Below are 22,501 nucleotides of genomic sequence, written 5' to 3'. Positions count from 1 at the left end.
GCTAAAATGCTTGTTTGACTTACTTACTAATATTAGGCCTGCAAGCAAAATAATGTCTTTAAAGGCAAAAAAGCTAGTTGTTAACTAGCATGGTTCAAATCTTGGTGTAAACTTATGTTTCTCCACGGCAGTCAATGGAGTGATGCCCATTTACTTTGAGGATCTGTTCTAATTGGTACCGGTGCCTTGTGACACGTCTATGGAAGAGCAGGAGCTGAAGTGCCTGAGCGACATGACAGCTGAAAATGAACTTTGGCTAAGAGATTTCACATTGGTTACTAAAGGCCAAGAGAAAAGTATTTGGGAGGAAAAAGCCACCGCCACTCAGTAGCATATGGTGTATGTACTTCTCTCATGAGCGCACAGTCGTTGATGAATTTAATGTTCTCTGAAGACAGTTTAATTTAAAAATCAAACTCACGTATGACCTATTCCCTATACAACAGGACAACACAAATCCGTAATGCAAAAGCAGTCAAATAGAGGACGAGAACATGAGTTTAAATGAACTGTTTTATTCATGAACGCTGTGTAAAATACACTCAAATATATTTGCTTTGTAAACTGGAGTAAAAACTATAAAAGTATATGTAACAAATACATAAATTAAATAAACAATAGTAGTGTAGTTCTGTGCTCACCTATTGTTTGTTAGGAACACAAATATGACCAATTATACAGCATATGAAAATGGAATATTTTTCTGCAACCATTTTTTTCTGAAACTTTACCCACGCACAGAATTTATGACTAGATAGCTTTAAAAAAATTGTTTAGCAATGTAAAGTAGTGTGCTATTTGAGAACACTATATAGTCAGCTCCTTGACTTGACTTATTGTATGGTTTTAGCTTTACTTTGGGCACAGGAGTGTCACTACACGAGGGAGAAAGGGGATGGTCACAGGACAGCAGGCCACAGGAAGCCTGCTAGTGGAAATTCATCTTTAATTCAGAGATGCACCCTCCAGGGACAATGGGGCCCAGAATGCAACACTCAGAAGGTAGAGGCTGAGGCATCAACAAAATGACTCATCTTATGCTTCAGCCTATTCACACAATTGAATGTCCTTGAAGCATTGACAGACAGGCAACTAATTATATGCAATTGTGAGCCATGCTAGTTATGGCTTGTGCATTGTGTACAAGGACATGCAGTTGCTGTAGGCCATACCTCAGTATTACACATGAGTAGCTACAATCTATGGCTCTTGGCCCAGTCACTGCAGATCACCCTCCCAGGTGATTACGCTCAGGCCATTACCACCCAGTTTAGGAATAGTAATTTTGCATTGTACTTGGTCTCACTTTGCTGTCTGTTGGTCCAGCGCTTTGCTTTCCAAGGCACAGCATCAATGCCATGGCATACGGTGTAAGCTGAACACAAAACTGCTCTTAGGTCTTTATGGGCACTCCAGCTAAAGGGAAATTCTTTAAGCCGCTACATAAGGAGTACTTTTTTTGGCAGGCATTTATCAAGCACATTTAAGCCATATAAATAACTATAGCAGCAGATACAATTTATAAAGTTGCACTTTCATGACAGCTTCACAGTGTGTCTATTGCAATCATTTATTTGAATAACCTAGTTGTAATAAAAAAAAAACCCACCTCTTCTCTAAATCTCTAGCTATGTTATGTGAAAGTTTTTGCTAAAATAGGTAGTAGGCCTTGCATTGGTATTGCACAGACTAAAACAATTCATCACACTTTTTATTAAATACTTTTCAATCAAAAAAAATATTAACTAAGGGCCCAGGCCTGCAAATGATGCTGTACGTAGGTGTCATTGCTCATGTAAATAGTCCCATTGCTATTAATTTCCTCACATGAGGAAAGGGGGGGGTGTTTTTATAAGATTGAGCCCCAAGTGTGCAAATCCTAGCTCAAGGGAAAACAACATTGAGTGTTGCTTTTTAACCTTACAATTGGAAAACATCAGGAAGGGGATTCTTAGCTTTACAGTATATAAAACTCTTCAGTTGAGGATTATGTTCCTTAACAGCTATCCTTCTTCAATATAGTCCAGCCTGTTTGCTCTAAGAGTTCCCTATTGGTTCTGGCTTTCTATGTCAAGGCACAATAAATATAATTAATTATACTAACTGGTGGCTTGCACCAAAAATATCACAGAGCTTCTGACATTTATTTGTTCTCAGTATAATTATACTGGCTCCATATGAATATGTCAGCTGATTAGCTAGCACGCAGAACCAGTCATACTGTGTGTGTGTGTGTGTGCACTGTCAGATATCTAGGGAGAAACGTGAAGCTGTTCAAGAGCACAGTACGCGAGTGTTTAGGGCTGCTCATCATTTTAGTAAATGACAGGGAGGAAAAAGTTCATGACTCACAGGCACTGTTAGCGTAAAGAAATGATGAAAACAGACTTTGGCTAGGGCATCATGTTTTGACTGCTGATCTGTGCACTTTAAAGCCATAGAGGCAGGAAAACACCTTTTAAAATAAAAAGCAGAATATGCTTTGTAGGCTTTTGAAAACGATGAACTACATCTATACACCATTTACAGGCATGGACTCGTGCCCTCCAAGCGCACATTATTGAACAGGTTTCATTTCCTTAGCAGAAAAAAATGTCATGGTACTAGCTAGGGAGGAATAATTTATATGGTGCATTTGACATTCCTTCAACATGCAATTGTACTGATGGGAACTAACCTCATGCCTCAGTCACTGCAGCGTGTGTGTGTGTGTGGGGTGGGGGGGCCCACAGGCCAGGGAATCAAGGTCATTGTCGCACAAAATTATCCAAACAGTTAAAGCAGCCTAAAGCTTTCGAGCAGCTGTGAAACCTCGTATAAAGGGAGGTCTCTGGAGCAGCTGCAGGAAGGGTGTCTGGGGGACTCCAGAGCGAGTGGAGAGACACAGGGACTGTAGGGATGGTCTATCTAGGGGACTTTGGGTGACCTACAGTGTTTTGAGTAGAAATCCCTGCTTGTTCTGTGTTGGCCAAACCCACCAACCCCACTGAGTGGAAAATTTGAGGCAAATTCTGCAAGGGCAGCCTTGGTGTTTTCCTCTGCTCTTCTATTGTCACTTTCATGGGTGTTTCCGCAGCAGGGAGGGACTAGCCTCAGCATGCAGCGGTGCAAAAAAAGCTTATGTCCTCTCTTCTTGGAACCTGGGGCAAGGTTCCTTCTTCTCAACCCTAATACATGATTTTATTTTAATTCTGTGGAACAGGAGCTGTTTTCTCCCCACAGCTGGGGCTGTCCTGAAGTGCTGGTTGGGACAGTATTAAACTTTATGGGCCACACAGCCTGGAGTGGGGGTACTGACATGCTAAAGAACAGAGAATTTACAGCATCAGAGGCTCATTTGAACAACTTCTCCTCCAAACAACTCTGCCCCTTCCTCTCAACAAAAATATTCAAAGTTTTTGTCTTGTGGCAGGCCAGATAACCTGTGTGGGAGGAGATCGGAAGGCAGGCCGAACTACCAAGCCTTTCCTTTCTCCTTTGGAAAGGATTGTTCTTTAAACAAAGTATTCATTATATTTTAATAGTGAACTGTCCCGTTCCTGTTACTTCAAAGTGAGTTTTTTAAACACAAAGAAACAAACGCTATTGCTAGGAGTGCTCAGATTACAGTATCTTCAAGGGAAAAGTGATCTCCAATAAAGACCAATGGCAGCTTAAATGCCACTATTACTGTGCAAACTGTTTCCATCTTTGGCATCTGTAAATCTGTATATTCCTGTGGGGGGTCTATACTGATGTTATCCAGCCCTGCCTTTAAACTCTTTTAATAATGACTTTTGTTTTAAAGAGTGATAAAAATTGCCAGGTTTTGCATCCTCATGGAAGTAAGTCTCTGCATGTCAGTCAGGGTGAATTCATGTATAGTTTATTTATTATCTTTCGCTGCATTCATTTACGTAGTCGTGCAGGTCAAATCAAAATCAGACCTCCCATCAGAGTAAAAGAAGAGTTCTATTAAACTTCAAGGCAACATATGTTAATATTTTTCCACTAACATTCAGATTACAGTGAAACAGTTGCTCATAGTGAAGTGGATGGTTTTTTATTTGGATGTTAATGAGGTTTTGGTAAATGGTACATTGCAGCACCCTGGCATTGTGATTTGATCAGAATGGATGAAATCCACAAGCAATCAGCAATCAATTTAAAGTTTAGAATTCCTTTACCTGACATGTATCTTATTTCATCTTGTGAACACTGAGTCAGCTAAAAAGGCTGGCTATCCTTAATAGATTTTTCTTGTATATTAAGTGCCAATACATAACCTACTCCAAACTCAGCAGTTCTTTCTGACATACAGTTTAAAATAGTTTATGTAAAAAAGTTCCTAAAAACTTTAGTATGGAAAAATAGTATTATCTGAAGCTTAATATTAATATAAACATTATAGAAAAAATACATCTTTACATAACACCAAAATACAATTATATACAATAATATCTATTACACTTAAATTATATATCTTTAAAAAAGTCACCAGACCAATAAATTATACACAGCATCAATAGAAATGTCTGGCACTGCTCTAGTGCATGAAACACACACACACACACTCACTCACTCACTCACACAAAGTTAACAGATCTGATCACAAAAGCAGGTGTCTGTTACATTCTTAGTGTCTTGAATAAACAGCATCTGAAAGCAAGGAAAACAGATTAGAAAAATCACCAGTCTGTTTTATTTTCCATCTTTAGCAGATGGATATCGTGTGTGGAGAAGTGGCGGAGCACCAGCACTGGCTAGAGATTGGTATGACAAGAGGGAGGCACTGAGCAAGTTCCCACTCACAGCTCCGTCATTACACTTCAGTCATGAGCTGTACAACTCCTGTTATTTCAGTCTTTGGCCTCTCACCTGTGGAGGTGGGAGTCAGATCACCAAATTCTTTTCCACTTGGAAAAGGAACCAGGCTTTGAAGATAGGTCATCAACAATGGAAAGCAAATGTCACTTAGTACTGTTAAACATCACTTGTGTTGCACTGGAAATATACATGGTGTTGCATGAAAATAAAACACTTTCTCTCTCTCCCAACAAGCTTATAAGTAAAATGGACCAGACAAATGTGAGATGTGAGGTAAGAATACGCAAGGGAAACCAGGAAGAGACAGTTGGTGAGTGAAGGAGGAAGCAAATATTTCTGGGTGGAGTGAGTTTTAATGAGGCGGAGTCTTGGAGGCTGTTCCTGTCATAGGGGACAGCTTAATAATGTGTGAGATAGAAAAGAGTGTGAAAGAAAGCTAATGGGAGTAGTAAGGTGATGGCACTGGGAGGTATATATGATGTGAGTGAGTGCTGCAGGAGGAAATGAGATCAGAGACGTAGGTGTGGAGGTGAAGCTGGGATTTAGTGGGGAAGCCAATGAAGAGGAGAATGAGATGGCCAGAGTGACAAGAGAGGAAGACAACCGTAGCACCAGCATTTTGGATAGAGTGGACGAGAGAATGTCTGACAGGAGGTTATAATAACCCAAGCAAGAGATAATGCAATATGTCCCTAGCTATTAAATTGTGAATCTGAAAAGCTTTATAATTCAATAACTTTGTTCCTACCTCTGTGATACTCTGGATTCACATTTTCATATATTGGAAACAAGGGATTTTCTTGTTCACTGCGTAGCTTTCTTGCTCTTAACACGTCTCTCACACACTGATGTAAATAGACATACTGACACTGGAAAAGAGGGAGGGAAGTGTCAGAAATTAGTGAATCTGCAAAGGAGTAAGAAAGTCTCACACTCAGATGCCATTGAATGGTAAAACATGGAGTGTTTTGCAACACCTTTGTTCTAAGGGAGATAAAAAGCCATGTCAGTTGTTATGGGAATGTATCTTTTTCATAAGGTTATTATTTGAGCAGGTTTGGAAAATTCCCCAATGGAAAATTTTTCCATTGAAAAATGGCATTTTGTTGAAACTGAAAATTCCTGTGGGATGTCGATACCAACATTTCTTTTGGAAAATAAATTTTAAAAAAATTTCAAAAAATGTCAAAAAGTTCTGTTTCAACAAATTTGGAATGGACTGTTTCAATTTTTCCAAATCAAAATGGATTTTTAGTTTTGAAATAGCTTTTATTTCATACTGTTAAAATAATGAAAAAATTAAAATATCGAAGTCAAAATGAAATGTTTCCATTGACCTAAAACTTGAATTTTTTTCAAAATGTTTGTTTCATGGGAAATTTCAGAATTATTTATTTTCATTCTGATTCAGAACTAAACAAATTTTGAAATAGCAGAAATTCCTGTGACATGGAAATTCCGGGTTCTGCACAACTGATCTGTGTAGCAGCTTTCCAGTTTACTGTTGCTACCCATGCAAAACATTAAGCCTCATGTAACATAATGAAGTAAGCCCTAGTCAAGTATGTTTTTCGACCTTCCTGATAACAAGAGTAACTTCCTGATAACTTCCATGCTGGGCAGGGAAGTGCAGTTAGGCCCTGTTTATACTGGACAAGGAAAGCCTGTGGGACCCTTTTCTAACAAATTATATTTAAATATGGATGGTTTTTACCAAAAAAAGTCAATGTTCTTTCCCTTGCCAGTGCTGACAGGATTTAAATGTGCTATAAACTGGGTTATTAGACTATGATATTGACTGTGACTTCCCTGGTTTTCCAGCAAGGTTAGCCCTTGTCTATGCAGACCAAGTGAACTGTGTTAGCTCCTTTCTAAGGCTAGTGTTTGAATAGTTTACTAGAAAGGAGCTAAGATGTTGTTTTGACCAGTGTGGACAGGACCTAACTGATATGATCTGCTATTCACCCAGGTTGCCTTCGCTTATGCATAAACTGCTAATTCTCCATGCCTTGCCGTTCTCTCAGAGCAATGACCACAGGAACACTAGCATTACATGGCAAATGTATTGTAGTACCCATAGACATTAGCGAACACCTCCTCATAGGCTCTTGCTTTTAATTTTTCTTTACCTTAAAAGCATCATTTCCCCAGGGACCGCAATTTTTTTTCAACAATTTCTCTTCATTTGCATAACAAGTTTGATTGTTGCTCTGTGCTTTTTTCTCTACTGTCCTCTCTCTGGGAAAGTTACAAAACCTGCTGTCATTCACATAAGGCTGCTGTCTCCGGGGAACAGAATTCTGCACCCCACCCACCTATTCAATGGAAATTTGGTCAGCGCACAGCATCTTCAGTTAGCAGATACTGCTAAGGGCTCTTGCTGTGAGTGAAATGGGGCAGTGATTCCCTGCCAGTTAGGCAGCTGTGGAGACCGCTCCCTATCATGCTAACCAATATTATTTCATTGTTTCCTTGTGCTCTCCTGTTGTCGATTGTCTGGAAGAGTTTACAATCTATGTCTCAAGGAGGGGCTGTCTTTTCATTCTGGGTCCATACAGTGTGAAGCACAATGAGACCCTGCTCCACATCTGGGGCTCTGAGCTGCGGGGAGAGGGCTGGAGGGACTGTGAAGTCCTCTTTGGCCCCAGCCCTGGGACAGCCTGCCTGCACCCCAAACTCTTCATCCCCAGCCCCGCCCCACCAAAAAGCCCACACCCCCAGCCAGAGTCCTCACCCCCCTGCATCCCAACCCTCTGCCCTAGCCCTGAGCCCCCTCCAACACCCCAAACCCCTCATCCCCAGCCCCAGCCAGAGCCCTCATCCCCCCACACTCCAACCTTCTGCCCTAGCCCTGAGCCCCCTCCAACACCCCAAACTCCTCATCCCCCCCGAACCCTCACCCCCCCCCCCCGTGTGTAATATAGGGAAATTGTTAAATGCTTACTGTTTCCAGTCCATTTTTACAACATTAAAAATATATATATAATCAGCTTACAAGGCAGGTGTGGGGGGGGGGGGCGGGCAGGACATGGACCTGTTCTGGTCACCACCAATAATTATACAGACCTGCCACCCCTGCTGAGGTGCTACTTCAATACAAATAATAGAGTTTCCACTTCCATATGCCCACCCTCCCCATCCTAGGCTCTCCCAAATTAACAGGTGAAAATAAAACCTTCTTTTTACACAAATATAGAAGTGGATTTTGGAAGTTCTTCTAATGAAGCCATGAATCTGGTTCATGCCAGATGCCTCAGGTTCAGTGGAGCCTAGAACTCCAGCAATTCCCAAAAATAGCTTGCTAAACACAACCCTTGTAGTAGTTACCTCCACCCCAGGATTATGGGAAACCTTCAATGCAAGAAGAAGCACCAAGAGAAGGAGAAAATCATTTATAAAAGGTTTGTTAGAACTTCTTTCTGTGCTGGATGCACTCCCTAGCCTTGGAAGGGGAGGGATCAGACTATTAATCTGGGCTCAATTCAGTTTTCATTTTTGCTATAATTTTATCCCTGGGATAGCTCTGGGGATTCTCACTGTTTGCTGTATTGAGGCTGTCTACTCCAGGGGCTTGCGTGGGACTCAAGCCATCACTGCAAGAGTTTGGGATAAGATGGAAGAGGTGGTGATAGCTGTGGTGGGTTGTTTCCACAGCATAGTATATGAGTTCTCCACACTCCTGTCAGGCATTTTACCTGGGTATGGCATCTGATTAGGACTTTATGCCAGGCTGCCACCGAAGATCCACAACCAGGTCTGGGAAATTCTGACTTTGTACTAACTAGAGCTCTTCAGTGATTAAGATAGCATTGAAATAAAATTCAGTGTCTCCTCATGCCAATGTGCAGCCTTTGCAGACATCAGCAAACTTAGCCACCCATAACATAACCTCCAAACTGCAACAAAGAGCTACATTGGTATTAGGCTGCACAGCCCAGTAAACCCGCTCCAATTTCTCTATTAACACGTTCCACAGAGACAATGTACAAGCTGCCTCCATTACTCTGTTATTAAATTAGTCCCTAAGTGTTTAGCCACCAGTCTCTGAAAGTGATTTCCCTGCACTTTTAAAAGCATAAAAGACTTGCTTATCCTGTGCGAACAGGATAGATTCAGTCCCTTCTGCATAATGGCTTAGGAAAAGATTGATCTTCCTTCCCAATAGCAAAATGAAAGATGGACATGTCAGCCCAGTAAGTACAAGGACACCACACAGCTGCAAGGTCAAAGTGCTACTGTTTTAAAATAATAAACACTTGAGTAATTATCTCCATCCTCCATTGTTTTCTCCCTTTATGTCTGCCTATCTATCCATCTTAGTGCCCATCCCCAATGTACTTAAATGCTTATGTTCCTTCCCCCAATATATTTATCTAACTCAGTAACTCCAGTGCAATGTGCTGTTAAAGGTCTGCTGCACTACACTCCTGGGGGTGATTGCAGTTCAGTGGCGGGTGAAGTGATCCCTATTTCTAAGATGTGTATAGAACTTGATATGTAAGGGCCCGATGCAGCTCCATGGAAGGCAATGGAAAAAAATCCCACTAGCTTTACTAGGAATAGATCAGGTTCTAAGTGCTACAGAACCTGTTAACTATCTTACAGTGGTGCCACAAGGCCTAATTTATGAACAGTTGTGAAGTGCTTCGAGCTCCTCAGGTGAAATTCTCTCTGTGTTCCAACTATTATTATTATATTAATGATGAAGATGTGCCGCGCTGTGCCATCTCCAAAGCTTACCTCTGTCTGAACCATGTGCACCCTGTGAAGTCTTAGATCATGCACTGCTCCATAAATATCCACTGAGTCCTTAGAGTCTAGTTGCTGAAGGATTCGATCCAGTGCAATGAATGTGCCTGTCCGACCAACACCAGCACTGAAAAGAGAGGGAAAACACAAACCCACTGGGTCAAAGTTCTCACCCTCTTTACATTTCACTCAGGCAAGGAACAGATTGGCATTGCTATAGATCCATCGTGGTCTTTGGATTAACTGCACTATACAAGTGGCAGCTCTAGGATTTCAGATGGTAATAGTTTACAGTGGAGGTAGATTTTTCGTTTGGAGTCATAGAAGAGCTAGTTGTGATATCTCCTGTTCCCGTTTGTCACTATGGATGAAGTTAGGCTGACATTTCAATATATCCAAATCTGTTTGTAAGGAGCCTTTAAAGTTGTTTTCTTTCTAGAGATGAACCGTTGATTCAGACTATGACCCTGAATATGGACCCAAATGGTTTACATTTTTGGGTGAGGTTCTTTGGCCTGTGTTATGCAGGAAGTCAGACTAGATGGTCACAATGGTCCCTTCTGGCCTTAAACATCTACAAAGATCTGGACACACATTTGCAGCTCAAATTTACCACTAGTTATGCTTCACTTTTTCTTAATTAAAAAGGGGTAATGAGACATTGGGCCAGACCCAGCAGTGCAAAGGAGACTTAAAAATCTGCCAAAAGGCTGCAGCTGAGGGTCCCCCTGGAGTAGCAGGTGTGTCAGGGACAGTGCTGTAGTGGTCTTACCTGGAGGCATGACCTCCTGAGAGCTGTTATTCACTGGCACGAGTCGGGCACCCAGCATCTCTCAGGATGACGGCATGTGTGTCAAACACTGTTCCTGACCACCTAGCCCATAGTCTGTCTATTAAAGCCTACGGCTGTTCCACAGAAATTTAAGCAAAAGTTACCCCCTGAGAGACACCAACATTAGAGATCTTTTAAATATATTTTATAAAACTCCTGAACCAATGATATCCTGCTTTCATTTATACCTGCAATGCAGAATGGTTGGTCCAGTGTCTGGAGTCCTGTTGATATAATCCCTTACAGTTCTTACAAACTGGATCAGGGACTGGGTGGTCTCTGGAACTCCATGGTCTGGCCATACTGTGTAATGAAAGTGACGAATGAGCCTCTTTGAGTCAAGCTGCTCTTCCTGTCAGATAAACAGAAATGTGGATAATCAGGACAGTTAAGAGGCAGATGTTCCAACACACCACGTCTTTGTAGTGAACATCATGTTCTGTTACAGCTGCCACTAGGGAGTAGGTCACTGGAGAGCAATCAGGATGTGTGAGGTTTAACCATGCTATGTTTTCCTGACAGATTTTTAAAAAATAAAATAAAATAAATGAACATACACTACAAATTTTAAACTCCCTTATTGTCCATTCCGGAAGTACTGACTCAGACAGCATCTCAACTATCAGGTCTCCGTAATACAAGGAATCTTGGTCCAGGGGCCAGTAATGATCGCACTTCACCTGTATGGACAAAGAAAAGAGTGTTTCAGTAATAACAACAGCTGGAGCCAACCTGTCATATTTAAACACCTTCTTATCTACTCAATTTTTGCATAGGGTTCCTAACTGTCCCCCGCTTCCAAGGAGGCAAGAAGCAGTCACGCATCAGTAGATGGACAATTAAGGCAGCTAAAATAATCCATATGCACATGTAGTCAACAAAAGACCTAAACACATGCTTAATTAAGTATGCAAAAGGTTCCATTGCGTTAGGCATTGCTTAAGTACTTTGCTATGTCAGGGCCTAAACAGCAAAAAACATTTCTACATACAGTTATGATTGCTTGCATTCTTTAGACTATGTTTAAAGCAGAGGTTGATCTGGGCGTTAGGCATTGCTTAAGTACTTTGCTATGTCAGGGCCTAAACAGCAAAAAGCTGCTCTGGCTTTTAAAAAAACAAAACAAAACAATGCAATGGACTCGGATGTAACCATTACCTCTGTGTGTCTATATGGGGGCATCAGGGAAGGAAATAATATTTACGGTTTCTACAGTTTAGTCACTTGCCTTTGTACCATACATAGAAGATGTTTTTATGGTGGCTCATATTCTGATTACAGCAGCATAAGTTTTATGAGGTTGTCATGGACAGTGAAATAAGTGAAAGGCCCAGAGAAGTTTCATAATTGTAATATACTAACCTTAAATAAATAGACCATGAAGTACATGTAATGCATGGTGCTTATCTCATGCTCTTTATTGATTTCCACCTTTATCCTCCCATATCCCAACCTTTTGTAAGTTGTTATCCCATGCAACATTATGTCTATCGACTGTGTTGAGAAGCCCTTATGTAAGTAGTCACGCAGAAGCCACTCACTGTGATTACAGATGCAGAATTAGGCCCTTAGAGATTGCAACATCTTTGGGTAATTGTTATATTTACCCTTTAAGTGCCATGTGTGCTTAGGATACTGTGTTTGTGCCGTGGGTTCTATTCTTAGCTCTCTCACTGACCTGCTGTGTGACCTTGGATTAGTCACTTCACCTCTTTGTGCCCCTGTTTCCCCACGTATCTTTTTTCTGTCTTGTCTGTTTAGACTGCAAGGGCCAGGTGTTTAAAGGCATGCAGGTACCTAACTCCTACTGCAATCAAAGAAATTTAGGTGCCTAACTAGCTTCAAAAACCTGGTTCTAAGCTCGTAGGGGCAGGCATTGTCTCTCACTACACATCACTGCCTAGCATAATGGGACTTTGATCTCAGCCAATGTCCGTGGGTGTTAGTGTCATACAAATAATAAATACAAAATTTAAAAATAGTAATGAATAAGCAAGAAACCTCGCTACTCACTCGGCCCTTCTCGACACACTGGGTTACCATGACAATATTGTGAACATTCTGTTCCCATGCCATCTTCCAGAAATCATCTTTGGTGCCAGGCAAAGGGCCCTGAGTCGCAATGTATTCTCTGCGAAAATTATTGCCCTACAAATCCAGAAAATTCCAATTAGTTTCTATAATGCCAGAGAAAGAGACCTTATAGCAACTGCAAACAAACCACCACTGTTCTGGCATCAACACCTTCACTGCAGCCACAGCTTGAAAACTAAAGGATGCCCTAAACTCTGGAAGCAGAAGGCTGGTGGGAGCAGAGAGGAGGAAGAGAAAGTGCCAGTGTATTTAAATATTGCTGGAAGGTATTTATTATCATTAGTCAGAGATTTTTCATCTTTCTATTGTGTTCAGCACTGCCCGAGGCATTTTGAACCACTGGGTTTTTGTTTTGTTTTGCTGTTTGCCATTCATTAATTGAGCTCTGGATTGAAATCTGGATGGTTAGGGCTCTGTTATTATCAATCATAATTCCCTGGCAAAGGGCACAATTGTAATCTCAGCCAATTTCACCATAATACAAGGTGCAAACACTTTCAGGATGAAATACAAGTCCAGAAGTATGATCTCAGTGATAGCTGTACTTATTGCAGAAATTGTATAAAAACAGTGACCTTTCAGAAGTTGTCCTTGGCCAATTATAACAGCACTCTTATATAACTATAGCAATCCAGGGAAGCAGTTTTAAGAGCTGACTGAATCAGTCTCAGTTAACTGTATGGCAATCAGACATGGCCTTTCAGTGCACACACACACAAAAGCAGTTCTCAGACTTTTAATTAAAACCAGTGAACATATGAAAGGAGAATCTAGAATACATAAGAATCTAGCTACATGTTAAGTTTCACAAGAAGGTGAAATTACCACTGGAGAGACAAGAACTATAAAAAATACCATTGAGCCACTTACTGGTATGTAGCTTGCATTAATATAATCTGAGCAAGGATCATCATCTACGTTGGAAAGCTTCACTCTCGATGTATCATCTGGGAAGAAATGTATTACAAGAGGTTTATGCGTAGGTCTTGATTTTCATCCCTTTCGCATAAATGGAAATGTGCCCATGTAAAAATACTGACTGCACTTTCACAGTCAGAGTTGGCAGGTTTGTTTGCAAATGATAGCTACCCACATTTGCACAACACCTTTCACCAGGGGGGTTCCAAAGGATATTGCAGCCGATGAGCGAGATTGTATGCAAGGAGCTAGAACCACAGAGGTCCATAGGCACGTAACTGCCTCGTTTGGCACCTCAGTCCACAATATAGGTGCCACTGACGTGCTCAAAACTACCGTTAAGCTCCTGCCTACCCCGGTAAGTGTCTAGGGGCAGGTCTTCACTACCCACCGGATCGGCAGGTAGTGATCAATCTATCAGGAATCGATTTATCGTGTCTCGTCTAGACACAATAAATCGATCCCCAAACATGTTGCCTGTCGACTCCAGGACTCCAGCTCGCGAGAGGTGGAACCAGAGTCGACGGGGGAGCTGCAGTGGTCGACTTGCCGCCGTCCTCATGGCCAGGTAAGTTGATCTAAGATACGCCGACTTCAGCTACACTATTCACGTAGCTGAAGTTGCGTATCTTAGGTCGATCCCCTCCCCACCCAGTGTAGACCAGGGCTAGGTTTCCAATGGTGGGCATGTGCAAAGCTGCCTAACAGATCATACCACCCCACAGCTAACAAACTGCTCAGACCTATTGCTCAAGCTGAAGCTCCAAAGCAGGATTCTCAAACTAGGGGCTCCCCCACCAATCTCTCATGTGAGGCCCAACCCCAGAGATGTGGGCACACACCTTCAGGATCAGCCATCACACGAACGAGAGTGTGAGCGTCTATCCCCAAATGTAGTGGCCAGAGTATTCACTTAGGGTGCAGGAGATCCAGGTTTAAGTCCCGCCTCCAATTATTTATACTAAGTGGAAAGCTCCAATAGGAGAGAAAGAGAGATCCACCCACAATACACAATGCCCTGGGGGCTAGGGACTCTCCTTGGATGTGGGATTTGTGGGTTCAAGTCCTGGTTTCAAATCAGAATGGAGATTTGAAAACAGGTCTCCCACATTCCAAGTGAGTGCTATAAACACAGGGCTATTGGCTACAATGGGGTGGGTCTCTCTTGTCTTTCAGGAGAATGGTCTGGGTTTCATTTGCTAGGGCATGGGTTTACCCAGCTCAGGTGCCTAATGTCAGGAGAGGATTAATGGTGGAGAATTCTGAGCAGAGGGAGGTGCTTCCCTCTGGCATGTCAGGTAAGTAGAGGCCCAGACCAATGGGAGCAGGTGCCTAAGTACCTTTGTGAATCTGGGCCCTAAGTCCTGTCTCCTTCCTTTTGCATGACACTGATGGTTTCACAGGATCCCTGTGATAGGTGCCTACCTCCCCTCATGCATTGATGGGGAGCCTAAATGTCTAACTCAGGATGGAGGGCTGGACAGAGTACCTACTGGGTAGGCACTGCACTGCCTAAGTACCTTTGTGGATTCCGCCCAGGGAGACTTCACCCCATTTTCCCACAGGTGAGCACAATTCCATTGCAGAGCACAAGCCTCTTCCCTGGTTGTGCTCTGGTGGATGCCAGCTACTTGAAAGAGGTAGGGAGTTAGGATAATGGTGGGACTGTGGCTGCATCCGTCTTTGCCCCTGACGGCAGAGCCAGCAGTGCATGGCGGAGAGCACACACTCTTCCCCTTGACAGAACAGCAGTGTCTCCACTTCACTGTGCAGCCCCCTGGGAAAATGCTGGGTGACTGAGCAAGACAGCATTCCTCCTGTGTCTCTGGCTGCAGAGTTGCCTGTCCAGAGCAGACTGAGACATAGAGGTACCATAGCGCCATACACACTTTGGGTACTTCTACCTGGCAGTTGGGTGAGTACTTCCCAGCATGGGTAGACAGACAAGAGCAACTCTGCTTGAGCTAGCGTGCTACAAATACAAACCCTTCCAGACCTACTGGGTATGTAGGTGGGTGGGTAGCCCGAGCCACTGCCCATGCTACCCCCAGCTACACTGCTATTTTAAGTGCACAAGCTAGCATATGTCTGTCTATCTGAGCTGGGAAGCACCCTCCAAGCTGCAGTTAGACATACCCACCGGGGGATCCCTTCACCACTACTGAAATGCAGCCATCTCTGGATAAAACATGCCAACTAACGACAGCACACGGCAATACTATACGGCAAGTTAGGACTGGAAATCAAGCTGACTGCTACCATAGCCCATTGAAATTGCAGGGGGCTATTTAAGGTGGGCTAATTACCTCCAACAGGCGTTTCCCAGGGCTATCCCTATTTTCATGTGCCACATACTGCCAGTATCTTTGTCTTGTATGAAAGAGGACTCCTTCAGGATTATCGCCTTTTGCCATGCTGGGGGCACTGTGATACTGCAGGCTCATTATAAACTCTGAAGGAAGCGACTGTCACCTATCGATGTCAAATAAGTGATTTGTGCCCACTGGACAGGTTTGAACTGACAACATCTGAATGACTAGGGAGAAAGTAGCCCTGCTGCTATCCGGTGCTGATCACACAAAACACACAAGACAAGGTTTCTATGATTCCTACTATCTACCCTGACAGAACAGCTGAAAGGCTAGAACAGCTGAAGCCTTTTATAAACAGAATGAACACTAGTCATTACGCCTCTGGTGGGAAGTGAAATTTCATGAGAGCTGCTGTTGTAAAGCCGCTCGTGGCCATACATCGTCAGCATCAAAGCACCAAGACTTGGCTTGGCAATGGTATTTCATCTCGGACAAGGAAAAACAAGGAAAGGGATATGCTACATGCCCCATCCCATCCAGAAAAGAAGTGAAAAATAGCTGGTGTGATGTAATATTATATATCCAAACATAAAACTTACAGGGCAATATATTATTGTATCGATTTTTCCCTCTGTTCTCTGGCAAAAGCGCTATGTCACATGATTGGCTTCGACCCACATCTTTTAAGTCCTGTAAAAGGCCGAAATGAATGTGAGGTGAAAATCACAGGATGCTACAAAACAGAATGTACAGCATGCAAGGCCAAGGAAAGGAACTTATTTTTATTATACTGAAATTAGAGAACTGGTGGCATTGGCTTGAGCCAGGCACACTGCTGGGAGGCACTCTTCAAGATTTGCCACACAGCTCTGCTACCACAACTCAGTCCTGACCTTCAGCACATCCTGGTGATCCTGTGTTGGGCCTCTCATGAACAGAGGCTGCCAACTGGATCAAGTTGTGGTTCTGGCAGCAGGACAAATAGGGTCTAAGCTGAGACTGTCAAACTCATTTTCACTTGTGTGAAGAAGACCAGGGAATGCATGTCTCTGGGGCTGAAGGGTTAGTGAGCCAGAGTTAGCACCCAACCAGTCCATTCAATAAAGAAATGGTTCCACTAGATTGGATTCATACCTCATATTCCTTGGACAGGAGGTAGTTGGAATCTGCTTGGAGTTTGGTGAAGTGCGCTTCAAACTGATTTACTTTTATTGGACTAAAACATTCGACAGAAGAAAAAAGACAAAAACCAAAAACACTCAGTTACCCGAGGAGACAACAAGGACATTATTCATCTAATTCATTACAAAGGAAGATGTTTTAAATGAAGAAATATTTGCTTTTACCTGGAAATTCTCCGGCTCCTAGAAATAATTTCAAAAGAAAAAGAAAGAATTTGTCAGTGAGTGACTGGAGAGACTGTTTCATCTATGATGCCATGTTAAAACAATTCTCTTAGAAACAAATTTTGAGATTACCCTCTCTGCCCCAAGTTCAGATGGACGGACAACGGCCTGTCCCTGCGAATGCTCAGCCTTGCTGTAGGTCGCTCTTGGCCATTACTGCAATACAAAGGAAGCTATTCTTACTTTGGTTTTAGTGCTATGTTCAAATGTCAACGTGAGTTGGGCAACAAAAGTATCTTGTGGCAGGAAATAAAGAAAAGGAATAAAAAGAGATGTCTGTTTCATTTGCTACTCTGAAATGTATCTTTGCGGTTGTAGAGTTTTCCTGTACCTTAGTTTGCTGCCATAGGACAATAATTTTATATCATATATAGAAAAAACAGTGTAAAACAGTAATGGCCTGTTTTTTACCATAAGAGACACAGCCCAAACTACCACTAAAGTGGGTATTAGCGCTAGTCAGGAATTTTTTAGCTGACTGATTTTTAGCTGATTCGTCAAAACTGAAACTTTTCATGGAAAACCTTTAGTTGGGAAGGTTTCTCAGGTCCAGGAGGGAATTTCCCGTGAGAGAGAGAAGCACCCACCCCAGCATAACCAATAGACCGATGACCAGGGCGCTCACCTGGTTTAGCAGAGACCCAGGTTCAAGTCTCTGGTCTGAATCTCACTCTGTTGGGTTTTTTTCCCTTGAAAATTTTAGAAAGGTCTTGGTTTTGTTCCAACATGGAATGAAAAAAAATTTCAAATCCTCAACATTTCTGGTGACATAGAATTCTTGTTTTCCAGCCAGTCCTAGTGGGTGTCCTATGGCAGGATAAGGCCTAACCAACTGATCTGTAGAACATCCCTGTGAAGTAGGTATTATCCCTGGTTCCATGTGCAGATTGGGGAACAAGTTACTGCTGTGCTTTTCAGAAGTGCAGAGTGCCTGCAGCTCCCACTGGCTTCAAGTGTTGTGGGTAGGGTGACCAGACAGCAAGTGTGAAAAATCGGGACAGGGGTGGGGGAGTAATTGGCACCTATATAAGACAAAGCTCCAAATATCAGGACTGTCCCTATAAAATCGGGACATCTGGTCATCCTAGTTGTGGGTGCTTAGCACCTCTGAAAATCAGGCCATTTGGGACTTGTGAAGGATCAGAGCAGGAATTAGTGGCAGCACTCGGATAGATTTGGGAAGTTCTTGGAATTCATTCTGTGCTCATTCCATTATTCATGGCCAGTTTACACCCATCTGTTCTTGTGCCAACATTGTCCATTAGCTAAATAGCTCTTCTCTCTTCCTGGTGTTTACCGGCCATGAACAAATTCAGGTTGGAAATTAGAAGAAGGTTTCTAACCATTAGAGGAGTGAGACGCTGGAACAGCCTCCCACTAGGAGTTGTGGAGGCAAACAACTGAATCAGTGTAAGATGGAGCTTGATACATTTATGAATGTGATTATATAATGGGGCTGCCTGCAATAGCTAGGATCTGGACTTAGTGACTCAGGAGATCCCCTGCAGTCCTACATTCCTATGTTCCACTAAACCACACACACTGTCTCTCCATCTCTGATCACCATTTGTTCCCTCAGAAACCTCTCTTGTAAATGAAAGAAACATTTACCTATTGTATATGACACAGAAAAATATACCGACGTTCACTGACCCATTGAACAGAGCTCATAAGAAGAAATCACAATACAGTTGAGAAAACATGCACTTCATATGATTTACATTCAAACTATGTAGAGCAAAAATAAATTAGAGGATAAGGGACATATTTTCAAATGCAGGCGCCTAAGTAGCAGCCAGGAGAAAATGTGTACACCTATTGTGAATGCAAAACCTGCATTTTACTCATGCATAATGGTAGCGGTGTATGCATACAGATATGTAGGCATGCATTTCTCTGTAGGCACAAACAAATGCAGGTTTTACACACAAGTGCACATGCTTTTTCATGGTCAGCATCTAGACATCTGCATTGAATTTGGGCTTAAGTGTCTAGAAGAAACTGCTAGAGAATAATTTCATGCAGACTAAGAATTAGAGCTGGTTGGAAAACAATTTCCAACATTTCAAAGAAAAATTAACTCCAAGCAAAATGTTGCATTTTCAAAATTTCCCACAGAATAGAAATTCCAAATTTTTTTTGACTCAGAAATATAAAAAAAAATTCATTTCAATACTGTAAAATGTTTTGTTTCAATAAGGTAGTTTTTTATTTTTATAATGTTAAAATATTATATTTAATATTTATATATATTTAAATTAAAATAATATATAGATGATATGCAATTAATATTATAGAATAAAAGTCAGTTCAAAATGAAATGGAACAAATAAGTCAAAATTAAACTTTTTGACATTCTTGAAAGAAAATGTTTCAATGTTTCCAAAATGAGAGGGTCAAAATGAATCATTTCAAAGTTTTCCCATCAAAAATGTCATTGAAATCAACAAGTTCTCATGAAAGGTTTAAATGAAGCCACATTTTCTGACAGAAAACTGCTCCAGTGAAAATGTGTTGACCAGCTCTACTAAGAACCTAAGGTCCCATTGCAGCCTTAAATCATGCAACTCCTATTAATCAGTGGAAATCCTGTTCCTTAATCAAGGGTAATATGGGGCTTCTTAGTTCAATATTCAATTTGTTCAAATGGTGAGGGAAATGGAATTAGGTTTTTGCTTTCCTAAATACAATTTAAAGTTTTCATCCAATTTTACACCTTCCTCAGTGTCTCAGATTGAAAATCATGTCTAATTTCATCAGACCTTGTGCAAGAAAAATTTAAAAAAGGGAGTTTCTACTTACCTAACTTTTTGTCTGTAGACAAATAAAGCAGTGACAGCCACCACCATCACAATGAGAAACAAACCAGCACTCACGCCTTCTATAACTCCAAACATGGGTTCTAAGATAGATAGATACACACACACACAGAGAGCAAAGGAATTAGATACATACAGTGTTATCAGTTAAAGACACTGAAATAAATACAAAGGAACTTCAACTGCATATATATTTGGAGGACTGGGCTTTGATATTACTTCCTTAGTTTTTCAAGAACTTACACTGTACATCAGGTGGGCAAGAAACAGGTAGAAGAGAAAAAAGTTCTCTCCTTCCATAGAATGAGGGAGTGAAGAAACAGCCAGATTTCCCAGGAGTTCAGATCTCCTCCCCAGGCTACAGTAGTTCACTGGGTTTTTCAAACTAAGTCTAGGATAATTCACTGATTCAGTCCCATTTCAAGACCATTTACACTGGATGACAAAACCATTTCATTCTCACATCCAGAAAGGAACTGTTGTCTGAATTCAAGGGTTTTTTTGAGGCTTAATCAGTGTTTGGAAAGTATTGAGATCCTTGTATCAAGGGGCTATGCTATTATTTATTGTTTGTATTGTAGCAGTGACTCGAGATCCTCAGTCAGGGACCCCAGCTCTATTGGGCAATGTGTTCCTTCCCAAACAATTTATAACCTACGGGCTTATTGCTCCACCATAGCTGAGACCGGGGAACACGGGGGCTGGTTGTGGCTCCCTGATCCTGTGCTGCTTGGCCACGGCATAAGTCAAGAGTTGCTGAGGAGCAGGTCTAACTCATGCCACTGGCATAAAGTCCCTAGGTGACCTTACACTGTGAAGGATCAGCATAGTTCCATCACACCTCGCTCCCACCTCTGACATCTCTCCTACACCCTGGACACATGGGACAGCAGGTGCAGGAGGTGGTTATACCATCTCTCACACCAGAAGAGAGCTCCCCTGCACCAAGGGAAATTTCCACTAGCCATTTCTGTCCACTTTGAGCAGCTTGAGTGGCAGAAAGCAGACCGGAGAATCTAGCCTTATGTATTATTTCTATCCCTAAGGATGCTGCACAGTCCTTGCTCTCTCTCTCTCTGGCTCCCTTTTAAAGTGAATGCCTATAATTTGTAGGAAGTTTTGTACTTCAGAAGGAAATCATGGATGGAAGGGGAAACATCACAGCTATTGTTTTAACCGACAGTGCTGAATACCGAATATTAACTGGCGGAGAGCTGAATCTCAAAGTAACTCAGTTCAGCAACAAGGTCCTTGCTGCTCTCTCCTACCCACTCCAGCACCAATGGGTGTCATACCCATGTAACTGGTACAGTTGGTATAGAATAAAGGAGAAACTCACCTGACTCAGTAGTGATTGGTAAAGAGAAAAAGGTATCTGAGAAGAGTGGCTCAGTGAATTCCCTCAGGTCTTCACTAAAGAGCTGGGTGAAAGCTCGGATACTGATTCTGGAAAAGCAGAAGGGTTTATTAGATCTGTTTGGGAGTTGGTATCAAACAGGAGAAAACTAAAGGTTAACACAGAAATAGCAAAATCACAAAACAGGGCTTCTGGACAACATTTACTAAGTACATTTCCTGTGTCTTCTAACTACTGTTATTGTTATACCTTTTGTTGTTCAGCTTCTGCTTTAGTGAGAGTTTCAAAGCCAATATTTTTAGCACCTCAGCAGTTCATTCCATTTTTTAGTATCTTTTGCTCAACAATATGTGGGGAAAATGAAAGAAGGACTAAATACTAGGTGACACACCATATTAAACTTGGGGAAAAAAAAATTCTGCCTGTGTGATCAGAGGGAAGGCTTATATATCACAGTGTGTTCTTTGTATAGGGCTGCAGTAAGCCAAAAAAACTGCTGACTAGCTGATCTATGGATATAACTGCCCTCAGTACTATCATATGGGGTCTTGGATTTGGATTACATTCTATGCTTCTGATCCTGCACACACCTTTGCATGTGAATAGTCATATTCAGGACCTACTTCCATCTCTCCTGATATTAGGCCTGTAAATGGACTACTTATGTGCATAAATGTTTTCAGGATTGGGTCTTTACCACTTTAGGCTCCTGGGGATAATGAAAGTAGTCCCATGAGCTGGACAAACTAATCACAGTGAGCAGCGTCTTTGTTGGATTTAGGTCTTTGCTATTTTCACAAGCTCCTGATTGCCAAAAATTTGTCACTGAAAATTCATCAACAAATCTGTTCACATGAACACATTGATTTGATTGGACACATGGTCACCTGGTAAGCTTCTGTTCTTTGACTGGATGAACGTAGTTGTTAAGCAGGTTTCTGATACAGATACACACAATGAACAAAATAAAAAATTCTGCAACATTCAATTGAAATTCACTATTTAAGTCCATGAATTTTCCTCTCAGCAAACTCATTTCTAAGAGCATTCACAGAAAGCAAAAGGAGCTCAAATGAAATCCAAGCAAATTCATTAAAAAGCTGAAATGAGTGTCTGTGAAAGGTTTGTTGATCTAGTCACTCAGCTCTCATTGTGGCTTTGGTAACCTGTTGTGGAGGTTCCTGCCGGCCAGCTGATAGAATTTAGAA

General features: G+C 41.8%; 1 protein-coding gene across 3 annotated transcripts in view; it reads right to left on the bottom strand.

The window, feature by feature from the left end:
- Nucleotides 1-3,849: 3,849 nt before the first annotated feature.
- PTPRB (protein tyrosine phosphatase receptor type B) overlaps nt 3,850-22,501 on the bottom strand; it is a 102,780-nt gene continuing 84,128 nt past the window's right edge. For all 3 annotated transcript variants that reach the window (XM_073327788.2, XM_073327789.1, XM_073327790.1), the window contains 13 exons: nt 21,276-21,382; nt 19,920-20,019; nt 17,190-17,273; nt 17,058-17,075; nt 16,846-16,927; nt 16,311-16,401; nt 13,352-13,428; nt 12,401-12,535; nt 10,945-11,067; nt 10,576-10,739; nt 9,547-9,682; nt 5,555-5,675; nt 3,850-4,638 (listed from right to left, as the gene is read on the bottom strand). In XM_073327788.2, coding sequence (XP_073183889.1) covers nt 4,616-4,638; nt 5,555-5,675; nt 9,547-9,682; nt 10,576-10,739; nt 10,945-11,067; nt 12,401-12,535; nt 13,352-13,428; nt 16,311-16,401; nt 16,846-16,927; nt 17,058-17,075; nt 17,190-17,273; nt 19,920-20,019; nt 21,276-21,382 — 1,261 coding nt within the window. In that variant the 3' untranslated portion in view covers nt 3,850-4,615. The remainder of the gene's footprint in view (nt 4,639-5,554; nt 5,676-9,546; nt 9,683-10,575; nt 10,740-10,944; nt 11,068-12,400; nt 12,536-13,351; nt 13,429-16,310; nt 16,402-16,845; nt 16,928-17,057; nt 17,076-17,189; nt 17,274-19,919; nt 20,020-21,275; nt 21,383-22,501) is intronic.

This window comes from Lepidochelys kempii, chromosome 1 (assembly GCF_965140285.1).
Source record: "Lepidochelys kempii isolate rLepKem1 chromosome 1, rLepKem1.hap1, whole genome shotgun sequence".
NCBI classification, from domain to species: Eukaryota; Metazoa; Chordata; order Testudines; family Cheloniidae; genus Lepidochelys; species Lepidochelys kempii.
Note: the sequence above shows the minus strand (reverse complement) of the source record. Positions and strands in the feature narration are given on the sequence as shown.